The 13480-nt window shown below is 50.8% G+C and overlaps 1 protein-coding gene across 1 annotated transcript in view; it reads left to right on the plus strand.

The window, feature by feature from the left end:
- The first annotated feature begins 911 nt into the window (after positions 1-911).
- TMOD1 (tropomodulin 1) overlaps positions 912-13480 on the plus strand; it is a 62793-nt gene continuing 50224 nt past the window's right edge. Inside the window, 1 exon segment of the mRNA XM_019794883.2 lies at positions 912-1031. Coding sequence (XP_019650442.2) covers positions 912-1031 — 120 coding nt within the window.

Raw genomic sequence — 13480 nt, forward strand, 5'->3', positions numbered from 1 at the left:
ACACCCTGCCTGTGGGGAAGCCACGGGAGATGCATGTGAGCTGAGTGGAGAGGTGCAGACCCAGCTCAAGGGCCGTGATGAGCTCTGCTTAGTGAGGGGACACGGGGGCTTCACAGAGGAGGAGATGTGTGAACTGAGCTCGCCGTATTATCAGACAGTTTCAGCCAAGAGGGAGGACAGAGGGCTTAGGGCAGATCAGGGTACATACAGTGGATCTGGCACTTTCCCGGTAGCGTGATTCGCGAGTCACTCAACGCCTCTAAGCTCCATGTCCTCATCCGTAAAATGGGGTAACAACAAATACCGACCTCAGAGGTTAAATTAGAAAATCCTTGCGCAGTGCTTAGCCCAGGGCTTGGACACGGTAGCAAACGTTAGCCATTCTTGCCGGCTGCTTTTTGGGAGGCCTGATCGCGATGGTGTAGGCGAAGGACCCGCAGGCAGCACGTGCTCAACTGGTACTCCTCCTCTTGTAAAACTGCTTTGGCAGAGCTTCTAGCATTCGTGTGCTCCGTCAGGGCATGGAGTGAAGGCTGGGGGGTTGTACAGAACAACATTTGAACGACTTGAAGAATAAAATAGCTTTCAAGCATTCGTAAGCCATTTGTAGTCCCCTGTTTACTTGGAATTGATGGCCGTGCCAATATAATGGATGACAATTTATTCAGTCACGTGCTATGAGGACTTTTACCTTGCACAGCTTCACTGGAGAATTAATCCAATTTGGTAGAGTATTCTGCTGTAGGAGTTATTATGCTGATGATTCATAGAACATGCCTGGCCACCATGTGAATGACAAACGTTGATTTGCTCTGAGAAAGAAAATCCAAGAGGGGTCTTCCTAAGATTTTTCTCTTTCTGGTAGTTTGTAGGTCACAGAAACTCAGAAGACAAGTGCAAATTCTCTTACCATGTCGTACAGATGAGAACTAGAGAAATACCGTGACCTGGATGAAGATGAAATCCTTGGAGCCCTCACAGAGGAAGAGCTCAGGACCCTGGAAAACGAGCTGGATGAGCTGGACCCTGACGTGAGTAGGCACTAAAGGGGGACATGTCATCACAGATGCAGGGACAGAAAGCATTATCACCTGGGGGAGGGACAGGTGCAGACTTCCTTCCCATAGCTACCACTTCCTGTTTCCTTCTATGGCAATGAATGACACTGGAATGACACTGCCCTGGCAGGTGTGTGTGTGTGTGTGTGTGTGTGTGTGTGTGTGTGTTGTGTTTGTCAGGATTGTCTAGAACAGCACGATCAGTAGGATGTGTATATTCACTTAGGGAAGAGATTGATTGTAAGAAAACAGCTCACACGATTCTGGAGGCTGACAAGTCCCAAGACCAGCAATCAGCAAGCTGGAAATCCAGGAGGGCTGGCAGGGTGGTTCCAGCCTGGGTCCAAAGGCCTAGAGAACCAGTGGAGTTGATGGTGTAGTTTCAGTCTGAAAGCTGGCAGGCTCGGACCCAGGAAGAGCCGATGTTTGAGTTTGAGTCTGCAGGCAGGAGAAAAACCAATGACCTAGCTCAAGGCAGTTGCGGGGTCAGAAGGGTCAGGATGTTAGTTCTATGCAGAACTTCAACTGATTAGATGGGGCCCACCCACATTGGGGAAAGCAATCTGCTTTACTCAGTTTGCTGATTCGAATATTAATCTCTCATCCAGAAACATCCTTACAAGCATACCCAGAAAAATGTATAACCAAATGTCTGGGTACCCTGTTACCCTGTCAAGTTGACACATAAAATTAACCATCACAAGTCTACTCATTGTCCACTTTGTACCCATGCACACCTGAAATCACACTTCTCTTGTTATAAAGACGGTAACAAAGTCCTAAGAGGAAGGTAGAATCCAGAAGGGGAGGTAAAGTCCTTGAATGATCCTGTCCTTGATACCCCATAACTTGAACACTATGGTATAGAATTAATACTTAGACACTACAGTATAAAATCAATACCTCTTATGTTACATGAGGAGAGTAAAAGAGGGAAAAAAACAAAGATACTTGCTTCACACACACACACACGTGTGCACGTGTTCAAAACAAAATAAGGAGGAAACACTCATGACAATTACAGTCCTTGTTTCTCTAACCGGTCACATGGTTGCAGCTGGTATTTATAACTGCTTTCTTCCACTCCCCGTTCTGTATTCCCTTTGCCTTTAGCAAGCACCTCATTGGGCATGATTTTTGCCTGGTTGGATGACTCACATCTTCATTCCTGAAGGGTCTGGGCCCGCAGCAGACCTGCTCAGATCGGGCTGCTGCCGTCTTCCCTGGACTGTAACCACAGGACATGGCGCCCGTGAGAAGCCCCCCGCAGTCTCTGGATTGCAGGCGAATGCTTCCACACCTCCATCGTGGGTCGGTAGCCCAACTCCCCGCCAGGCTTCCCGGCCAGGACAGAAAGTCCTCCTCTGCCCATCAATTCGGTGGCATACGGAGCCCCGAGTGGCCGGGCGGCAGTCTCAACGTCCAGTCCAATGGAACTAATGTTGTGTCTCCTGGCGGAAGCATTCCTCCCTTTGGGACTAAGACCTCTAGGCCCGAAGAGCATAAGGTCACAGGGACAGGAAGCACAAATGTTGCCAGTGGGTCACTAGGAGTAACCATGAGGAGGCCCTCTCCCATTTCTACCCTTGATTCCTGGACCCGTGAGTCCTGACTGGGGGAGAAACAGCACGAGTGTGGGACCCAGATGCAGAGCAAATACAGCCCCCTGCAGAATCTGGCCCTCGCCCTGCCCAGTGTGCCTCCCAGGCTGGCACTGTAACTACGTCTGCAAGAGCCAGTCCACCTTTCTCTCCGGCTAGCTGCAGCCGGGGCCTGGGCACCCTGCAGCATGGAAGGAATGAACTGAGGAAGAAAGGACTCGAAGAGTCCCTTTCACCTGTGGGATGTGTTTTTATCATTGCATTTCATAGTTGGCACATTTAAGTGTGTTTAACGCTCAGAATTGGCCTCTGCAGTCAGGATCACAGGATCAAGCGGCAGGAGGCTCCCCAGTCAAGTCTGTGGTTCGGCCAGCCAGCACGGAGCTGTGAGCAGGGCCGAGAAAGGGAGTCCGGGTGGCCTGCTGGATAGGGGCCTTCATCCTCTATCTATACCCAGGTCCCCAGGTCAATGCTCAGTCCAGAGAAAGTACATAATGAATATTACTGAATGAAGTGAATTTTCCATTTTATATATTTTTAGTTAAAAATGGAACATTTCACACCTTTCTTTGAAAACCTATCCTTGCTCAATTGTGGTTTAGCAGTGATCCATAAAGGAAAGAAACCATTATACCATTTCACTAACCCTCAAGTAATCATAGCTGGTGTAGAGGGAGAAATGCAGGACCAGAGGTTAGATGTCCCAGTGCCGACCTTGACCCTTCTCTTACTCTCCCTGTGACCTTGGGCCGGTTGCTGTCCTTCCCTAGGCCTCCATGTCCCCATCCATGAAATGATAGAGTTGGTTCGTCCCTTCAGGGCTCAGCTGCCGTGAGCTTATAACCTGGCCTTATCTCCAGATTCAAATAAATGTCTTCTTTCTAGAAAACCTAGATTCCTAGTCTAGGGGTCCTGGGTCCTAGGCCCCATAGAATGACAGATCCCTCTTGCTAATCATGACATCCCCCTGCCCAGCCACAAGGAGATGAGGCTGCTCCAGGGCTTTGGAAGGCAGTGTTGGTGCGAGAGCCATGGGTCTCCTCCTCCCTCCCCTGCACCCCTACTGCCCAGAAGCCTGGGCTTCAGGAAGAACAAGCACTGTAAGGAATAACCAAGCATCCAGCTTTATTGCTATGAGATGATTCTGTTCTGACTCAATCCTAGACCACTGTCACATAGAATTACACAAATGGACAGTTTTAAAAAGTGAGAACCAAAGGGGGTGCGGCTCCTTTTGTCAGCTCAGTAAACATGACATAGTCACTTGCCAGGTGCCAGGCCCTGTGCGGGCCACCGCAGGGGAGCCTGGCAGGGACCCTGTCCTCCCGTGTCAGTCTGCTCAGGCCGGGGTGGGGGTGGGGGTGGGTGGAGGAGTGCAGGCCTGGTAAACAGCGTTCTCAACAGGTACTGGCAGGGAACTCAGGGAGACAACTGATTCTTACTGGTGGGAGGCTTCACAGAGAAGGCGATTTGGGAACTGGGCCCTGGGATTTTTCTGAGTCAAGAATAAAAGAATTCTAGGGGCGCCCGGGTGGCACAGCAGTTGAGCATCTGCCTTCGGCTCTGGGCGTGATCCTGGCATTGTGGGATCGAGCCCCACATCGGGCTCCTCTGCTGTGAGCCTGCTTCTTCCTCTCCCATTCCCCCTGCTTGTGTTCCCTCTCTCGCTGGCTGTCTCTATCTCTGTCAAATAAATAAATAAAATCTTTAAAAAAAAAAGAATAAAATAATTCTAGGCCAAATGGAGGCCACAGAACAAAGGCTGGAGAACAAAAGGTAACTAGGGATGGTATCAGTCTCAATGCAGTTTCTGTGGTGGGTTAGATGACCTTGGAAGGAAGTTTCCACTGGATAATGGTGAAGGGTGAGGCATGGGCTGCACGGCCAACTGGAGAGTTTAGACTTTTCTCCGTGGGCCAGAGGAATCTTTGAGGGGCAGTGACTCGGTGGGCTTGCTGGTTTCAGGAGCTCTGAGGAAGAGATGGGCCAGACAAGGTGCCAGTGAGATGGGTGGGAGGTGGAAGGCCCAGCTGGTAGTGGGAGAGTTCCTTTCTGAAGCCAAGGAAGTGTCCTGCCCCTCCCCACAACCTTCCCACCACATTGCAGAATCTTTCTGTTCCTGGGGCAATGAAGTGTAAGGCCTGCTGCCTCTGGCCGTCTGGCTGTGGGAGTTTCTCTGGGCCGCTGGGTGGGGTTGGGGTTAGACGACATAGCTGTGTCTGCAAGTCAGGCAAGCAATGGCGAAGGTCCAAGCCAAGCATCAGATGTGAGGGGGACAGGGGGCAGGTAGGAGAGCCCTCTCAGGACTGGAGGATAGCCCCTTCCTGAGGCCTCTTGGAGCCCCAGCTGGGAGATCTGTTTTAGCTGTAACCTGGCAAAGGGTTCTCCCAGTGCCCCCATCCCAAATATCAAGGTCTCTGGCCTCAGCAGCAAATTCCCAGGGCCTCTGTGCCTCTCACACAGCCGGCACCCCCAGCCCTCCTCCCAGAAGATCAACAGTAAGGTGGGTGCCCACTGGAGGGACAGAGAACCTGGGGCCCAGAAAGCTAACTTGCCCCGGTCACAGGACCAGGGTGTGGACACTCAGATTGCAGACAGGCTCCGAGGGCTCTCTCAGCTTCCACTCTGGCAGGAGGAAAAGAAATGTGCCTTTGGATCTGGAGGAGGATTGAGCAATCAAGAGACCTGTGATTCTCATACCACTGTGGTTTCAAAATGGACATTTTCAAAGACCCCTTTCTCTCTAAGTTCAAGAACAAGGGAAGAGAAGTCAGAGAGAGGATAGGAGATAACAGAGGCCAGTGGGGTTTTTTTTGTCCCAGCCACACAATTGGCCCCTTCACGGAGATGTCTCTGTTACCTGATTTGCAAGTCAGTGTGTGAGTTTTGAAAAGATCTAGTGGGCCTCCCTACTTTCAGAGAGCACAAGCATTCCAGCTCAGTTTCACCCGCCCTTGGCCCGTGTTCTGAGGTCAGCACAGGGAGAGGCCAAAGGTATGCAGACCAGGAGAAGTCTCGGTGCCAGCCATCGGGAAGGAGCATGGAGACCAGGAGAGTCCATGCCCCCAACTTTCAGGGCAGGAACTGACCAAGAGAGGGGAAGGGGGTTGCTCTAGGTCACACGTCCAAACAGAACGAGAGCAGCCCCAGGTCCATTGCCCTGTCTGTGGCACTCTATGTGGCTTCTGCTTTCATTTCTGTTTAGCAGGGGCTTATATGGCACTTCCTGTGCACAGGCACTGTTCTAAGCACTCTGAAAATCTTAATTCATTCAACCATCATCATAATCCTGTGATGCAGGCACTGTTATCAGCCCCATTTTGCAGACGAGAAAACTGAGAGGTGAAGTAAATTGTCCAACATCCCACCCCTAGGCAGTGGCTGAACCATAACATGGTTCTGAAAGCCACTCTAAAGCTTCATGGGGTCTCAGAAAGATAGTTTGAGCCCCAGATATGCTCTGGGGTGAGTGCTGGATGCAGAATCCTCCTCCTTTCTTCCTAGAAGCAACCTGAAGTGCAGAAGTCCATGTTCGGTCCTGGCTTTGCTCCCGACTCAGGCATACGTTTTCCCTCTTCGGAGCTCCGTTTCCCTATCTGTAAAAGGGGTGCATTCAGCTCACATGCCTTCTGAGACCCCTTGCAGCTCTAACCAGCTATGATTTGCTGAGCTGTTCCTGGCAGCCTTATTACCTGAATTCAGCTGACACTTCAGGGGTTAGATTTTCAGTGATGCAAGCGTTGAGCCCCAGCGTCACGTGACAGAGTAGAGTACTCGGAGTTGGAAAGCGGCTTTGTTTGCAGCAGAGGACTCCAAGCTTGTGCACATAAGAAAAAGAGAAAAAAAAGGAAGAAAAAAAAAGGCCCTGAAACTTTCTCTCTCGCACTCTGCGGCCTGGAAAAACTCGAGCTTATCATGAGATTGTTGCGCTTGGACTCCCGCGGGAGAGGAATGCTCCATGTGCTAAAAGTATCCACTGTTGACTGATTCCCCAAGAGGATCTGCCCTTTCTCTTCTCTCTGGAGTTAAGTGGATGCTGCTCTGAAGCCCAGCCAACTCCTTGGTTCAGACCTGCCTTTGCAGCAGGCAGTGGGGAAAAGGGACAACATTCAGAAACATTGAAGACTGGCGGGTCACACTGTGACTTGGGCAGGGAGCCGTGTATGAGTTCTTTCGGGATCGGTAGGTAGTTAACATTTACTGGTTGTGCCATGGGCAGAGCTCTGCGTGGAAGATTTCATGTAACCCTCTGAGAGGTTCGGACATGGGCCCCATTTTAAAGATGGGGAAACTGAGGCTCAGCAAGATGAGGTAACCCACCCAGGATGTAACACAGATGGTGCTGGGATTCCTGCCCCTCAAGCCTGTGCTATTAACCACTACCTCCTGTGAGCCCCTGTGGGCTGGCCCCTGCCGCGGCCCTGCGTGGGGAATGGCCAGCCAGCTGTTCTTTTCCAATACAATTTCCTTTGAAGTTGTTATGTTAGTTTCACAACATCAATACTAATCTTCTAAAAAAGAAAGAAAAATACCGTGAAGATCAAGAATCTACTTGTAAATATCGCTTGGTAATGAAGCTTTGGAGAAAAGGAAGAATTTTTCTTAAGTGTCTCAGTCAAAGGATTAAAATATTAGCAGGAGGGAAGACGGTAGAGATAATCCCAACCTTATAAAGAAGTCGGGTTCTGTGATTTGGTTTTGAAGTCTGCCATGGGGAGGCTATGGCCCATTATAGAAACAACAGTGGAAAGCAACAGTCCCCCTGCAGGGTCCTAATCGCAGCTCTTTTCTCTGTGGAGGGCTTCTTGCAGGCCGGGCACTGTGCTAAGTGTTATATGGGCATCATCTCTGCAAGGATCAGTGCAAGGATCCTATGAGGTCGGTCCTTAAAGGTTGGGGTCCATGCCACCCTAAGAAAAAGAACGGATGACCAGAATCACACAGCTGGTAGGCGGGAGGCTAAGCTCGGGCAGACCCGTTTCCCCTAGTCCATAATGCATCAAGCATCCTGAGAACAAGGGGCCATGACCTGTAGGAAGACACGATGGAGGAGAAAACCTAGAACTGTAGACTCAAAGCACTGGAAGGACACTTAGAAACCATCTAACCCTCCCTCCCCTGCCCCCTGCATATATGCGCACGATGCAGGTAAAGAAACTCTCATTCATGGGGTCCCTCCTGGACACGCGTCATTCACTCGGTGCTTTATGCCTTTCACACACCAACCCTGTGATGTAAGTAGTAGTATCAACATTGTAATGACGAAAAATCAAGACAATAGCAAAACCCCCCTGAAGCCCAGAGAGGGCAAAGTTCTTATTCAAGGTCACACACAGCAGGTCAGCCACAGACCCAGGAAGTGAACAGGGGACTTCCTGTCACACAACTTTGCTTCCCATCAGACTCCACAAAATCACAAAATCCTCCCTACTCCCCACATGGTACCCTGTGAGCCAGAAGACGCTCTTGGCCAAGCAGGAAGCAGCCAAGTTTGGTCCACAGGGCTATGGTTCTCCCTTGTAACACAAACCAGCAGAATTGCGAGCCCGGGACAGAAGTAAACAGTTGAAATGGAAAGAAATAAATCTCTGCTCTAAAAATAGGCACACATCCTTAGAAACACTGCCGGCCACGTACAGAGCCAAGGATGGGCCTGGCAGGGTGAGGGTGAGTGAGGCCGGATGTCAGTGTGTCCCCACCTTAACCTCTGTCTGCTGGCCCCATGACTACCTCCCTGCACCCCTCTCCAGCCTCCCGGGAAAGCCCTCCTTTCTCCTCCGCCCCTCTCCTCCCTGCCTCTTTGCCGGGGGACCTCTTGGTCCTGGAGCCCTTCACCCCCCAGTTCAGAAGCCTCCCCTTTTTCAAGGCCCACCCTCCCTGCCTGCCCCTCTCCAACTCACAGCACTGCATCTGCCCCATACTGAGGACACTGAGCAATTTCCTTTTTTATTTTGACGTTTTTAATAGGAAACATTCAAAACACGTAGGAGAGTACAGATACTTATGTTGCCTTCATCTAGATTTAACAAAAGTAAAAATTTTACCTTATTTTATTCAGATCACCCTTAAAAAGAAAAAAAATCACGATAGATAAAGTTTATTTTTCAAGATTTTATTTATTTGAGAGAGAAAGAGACAGAACATGGGGGTGGGGACGAGGGACAGAGGGAGAAGAGACTCTCACGCAGACTCCGTGCTGAGTGCGGAGCCTAGCACAGGGCTCGATCCCAGGACTCTGGGACCGTGACCTGAGCCAAAACCAAGAGCCAGACACCCAACTGACTACACCACCCAGATGCCCCTGTAGATACTCTAAACCCTGCCTTCCCGCCCCCAGTCTCTTCCCTATCTCTCCCGTTCTACTGAACGTTTTCTACTCAAGAGGCAGCAAACCAGGCACCCACATCAGGTAGGTAATAGAAGTAAAGGAATGTGTGCCAGTTTCACAAGGCGTGTGGCCCTCCTGGTTCATCTTTCATTTTTCCACTCTTAAAAGAGACATGCACATAAGAAAGTTTCACTTGCAACTTAACCTGCCAGGAAGAAAAGTAACAACACAGTCAATGAGGAATAGTAACTGGTTCTAGACCTCTGTGTCAGGGGCAGTAGGGAGTGGTGGGGACTGAGGCAAACAGGAGAGTCTGTATTTGACTAATGGGTACTTACTCTTCAGTCCCACAAGTTGTTGCCAATGTGGAAGGGAAGGCCCAATATTGCCAGACCATTTAATTTTTTAAAAGACACTGGAAATCTGAATTTTTTAGAGGAGGGGAGAGGCAGAGGGAAAGGGGGACAGAGAATCTTAAGCAGGCTCCACAGCCAGTGCAGAGCTGATGCAGGGCTCAATCTCACAACCCTGAGATCTCATAACCTGAGCCAAAATTAAGAGTTAGATGCTTAACTGACTGAGCCACCCAAGCACCCCTGGAAATCTGAAGTTTTATGTGCAGGTTCCCTATTTGAAAATGTTGATACGACATTTAAATGCACAGACCAAACCAACCCAAGTTTTGGCATTTGACTGGACTGTAGGTCTCCTAGTTTGCAACTCTAGCTCTGTTCTGAATCTCTCTCTCACACACACAAACACGAATGCACACAAATAGATATAAATATGGTTAGATATATGAAAAGTGCCTGGCACATCGTAACAGCTTAATAAATGTTTGTTGAACCTGAATGTATGATTTCCCCACTAGAATCTAGGCCTCTTGAATTTGGAGCCACATTGTACCACCAGATACAGGGCAGCCAGGGACAGTTGTGTAAGTTGTGCATTGCAGGAGACATTGTTCACATAAACCAGAGAGAAAATAATGTCCTTGGAGTTGTGTAGTACACAACTTGCACAACCAGATGCAGATATTCTGAGTGTCCCCATAATTCAGTATCTGTTCAGTTGAACGGAAATGAATAATTATGCCCTCTGATGATCAAACTAACTGGCAGTAAGCTGCATCTATATGGAGTTCACACCTTTATTCTGAGGTTTGAAACTAAAAAGGCTTTTGAACTTCATTTTAGGGAAGGAGAATCCAAAGTCAGAGAGCACCAAGTGCACTGTCTGTGGCTTCACAGCTCTGGGTCAAGAATCTAGGCTGTCAGTTAGGATGCAGTTTGGCGGCAAGTATGAGACTCAAAATTACGTGACTGGAGCAGTGCTTTGTTCTTCCCTCAAGTACAAGTCTGGAAGTGGGCCGTTTAGGGCTGGTGCGGAGCTCAGCTCCCCACACTTCCCCGAGTCCCAGATTCCATCCAGCTCCTCTCTGGCCAGCCCTGGGGTGCCGTCCTCATCCTCATGGTCCAGGGTGGTGGCCTTCATAGCTGCACACGAGGCATCAGGCTAGAGGAAAAGGGGAGAAAAAGGAAAGTAGAAAAGCCATCATGTAAGCGCCTTTTAAGGAAGGTTACTAGCAATCACCACTGGCTACTTCTTACTGACCACAACTTAGTTATGTGGCTCACCCTACCTGCAAGGGAGCCTGGGAAAAGTAGTCTTTAACCCGAGAGGCCTTGTGCTCAGCTGTTAGACTAGATTGCTGTTAGCACCAACGAAGGGGAGCTATGACATCAGGGACGGTTTGAGGCTGTCCCTGTGAGTGTGCCGGGTTGACGGCCTGAGGTCCTGCTCTGCCACGAGCTCCGAGGCAGAGTAGGAAGAGTTGGGAGGACATGACCAAATCCAGGCCCTTAAAGAAAACATCACAGAAGGCCAGCTTGGCATTTCCCCACACTCCCATCATGAACGCTGGCTCCATCCTGGACACCCCCACTCTGGTACCTCTCATGTGTCCCCTCCCCTAAACCTGCTTGGGGCAGGAGTTGGGTGGCCTGACCTGACAGGAGGCTTGGGGCAGCAGGTGTGATGCTGACCTGGAGGGGAAGCCCAGCTGGAGCGGCCGTGTTATGTAGATCGGGGACTATTCAGAACACGTTCCCTTAGAGCCCGGGGCTTGGTACTGGGGAGGCAGAGAAGACAAAGGGACATTCCCCTCGGGTTCCCCAGGGAGAGAGACAGCATAGATGCGCTCCAAGACAGAATGGGATGGCATTATATAAGTGCTGGCAGGATGCCGAGGGGAGTTTGGACAGAGAATTACCAGATCAATGTGGGGAGCACTGCAAAGGCCACACAGGGCGCCCAAGGGAAGAACTTTAAAAGACATGCATGGGAGGAGGCGGGAGGGAATGCCAGGCAGAGGGCACAGGCTGAGCACAGGCATGGCAACGTGAGAGCAGGGTGCGGCTGCGGAATGTGAGCAGCCTGGAGAGGCCGGGACCTGGAATCCTTGAAAACGGGAAGAAGAGTGGGTGTAGATCGGGGTCAAATCATGGAAGTTTCTCCGTACCTGGCTGATGACTTTGGTTGTGACTGTAGGTTAGTGGAGGCACTGAGCATCTGTGAGTGTACTGGGGACGGACACGGTCGGGCGCTGATGTTGGTGAGGTCCGGCTGGCTGACGGGAGGGGAAGGGAGTAGAGAGGCAGAGGTGCGAGGCAGGGAGGCCACCCTGGAGGCTGCTCGGATGCTCCCAGCTGGAGGCACAGCAGCGTGAACAAGGATGGCGTGCACGGGATGGAGACATTTCAGGACCCTGCAGCTTCAGACTCACCCACACTCCTTCCCCCAGCAGGCCATGTCCGCTTGTTCTGCACACCCTTGTCTGTGATGTGCTTTCTGTCCCCTGTAACACCCTCCTCCCTGTCCTCCTGCCCTGGCTTTTTCCTGCCTGGAACACTGCGACCCACTCAGCTCGGGAACCACCTCCTCCAGGAAGCCGAGTACAATAGCTCACACTTGGACGTGGTTTCCCCTGTAGCTGTGAGCCCCGTGGACAGGATCACACATTCATTTTCTCGAGATGCCCAGAATCCAGCACAGCAGGGAATGTGGAACATTTTTCTTATATGCAAGGCAGAAAAAGAGGTCAGAACACGGGGAAGGGTCGGTTTGGCCCACCTTGTGCCGTGAACACCAGACTGAGATAAAGTGTGCTGTTATGACCAATAGGCCCCGCCACAGTTGCTGGACTTGGGCCACAAAAGTGCCTTTGGACGTCAGTTCTAATGCCCTGAAAGAGTTGACTGGGGGAAGTAGCAGCTATTGGGTTTCACTGGTCCTGTAGCAAGGTCAGGGCAGCTAAGCCAAAGGCTTGTATCTTTCTAGAGAGAACGGGAAGAGAAGGAAATGCTCTGAGTGTGTTGGGGTGACAGTATGATTGAAGAGAGAGGGGCACTTAGAGGTTTGGACTCCATTGTCCCCTCTGTGCCTGAGGCGTGAGTGGCGTGGCCCCCTTCACCCCTGCTACACTCTTGGGTTAAGTCTCCCCACGTATGACAAGAAAGCTCTGTTGCTGGGGGGCCTGGGCAGCTCAGTCCATTAAGCATCTGCCTTCAGCTCATGATTTCAGGGTTCTGGGATCAAGCCCCATGTCCGGCTCTCTGCTCAGCACGGCGCCTGCTTCTCCCTCTCCCTCTGTGCTCTTGTCCCCTCTCTCTCTCTCTCTCTCTCTCTCTCTCAAATAAATAAATGAAATCTAGAAAGGGAGGGAGGGAGGAAGGAAGGAAGCAAGCAAGCAAACAAGCTCGCTCTGTTGAAGCCCCACCGGGTGATTTCTAGTGGAATCTAGAAGCTGCTAGAGAGAAATACAGAGGCAGAGCACTCCATATCATCCAGGCCCTGAGGGGCTAGAAGGCCTCATTTTATACAAGGGAAACTGACCTGGCAGATAACTGGAAAGTAAAAGTCCTCATGTCCAGTTAAAAAAATGTTTTCTTTGGCCAAATACCCTATAACAGGTAATTGTGTGACTGACTGGCCTATAAAATGTTTGGCCTTGCTGATGTGGTGGAAAGGGGGGGGCAGCTAGGATAGGCTTAGGTCATTCAAAATGGGAGGGGGAGAGAAGTCGGTCGGCATTTTGGGCAGTTCAGCCTCCTGAGTTTCACTCTTACCCCAGGACAGGAAGGCCATGCTGCCGGGCCTCAGTTTCTCCATCTGTAAACCGAGACTAGTTTGATAAGAGGTGAGCTCTGGCTTTCTAACACTCGGAGAGGAAGCCTGGTTCTCACACGGCACGCGCCACATCTGGTTTCCAGGATCTGTTCCTAGAGGAAGGCTGTCAGGTGGGATGGAACACTTTCTGTGGCTTGGAAGTCAAGAGTCCCGGGCTCTCAGTCCAGCGTATGACCTCAGGCTAGGCCCTTCCCCTCCCTGGCCCTCAGCTGCTCCCAGTATGCAGTAAACACATTGTCCTCCATGGCCCGTCCTCTTCTGGGGAGTTGTGTGGGGTCCAGTCACAGCACAGGAATCCAGGACCG

Source organism: Ailuropoda melanoleuca, chromosome 7 (genome assembly GCF_002007445.2).
Source record: "Ailuropoda melanoleuca isolate Jingjing chromosome 7, ASM200744v2, whole genome shotgun sequence".
NCBI classification, from domain to species: domain Eukaryota; kingdom Metazoa; phylum Chordata; class Mammalia; order Carnivora; family Ursidae; genus Ailuropoda; species Ailuropoda melanoleuca.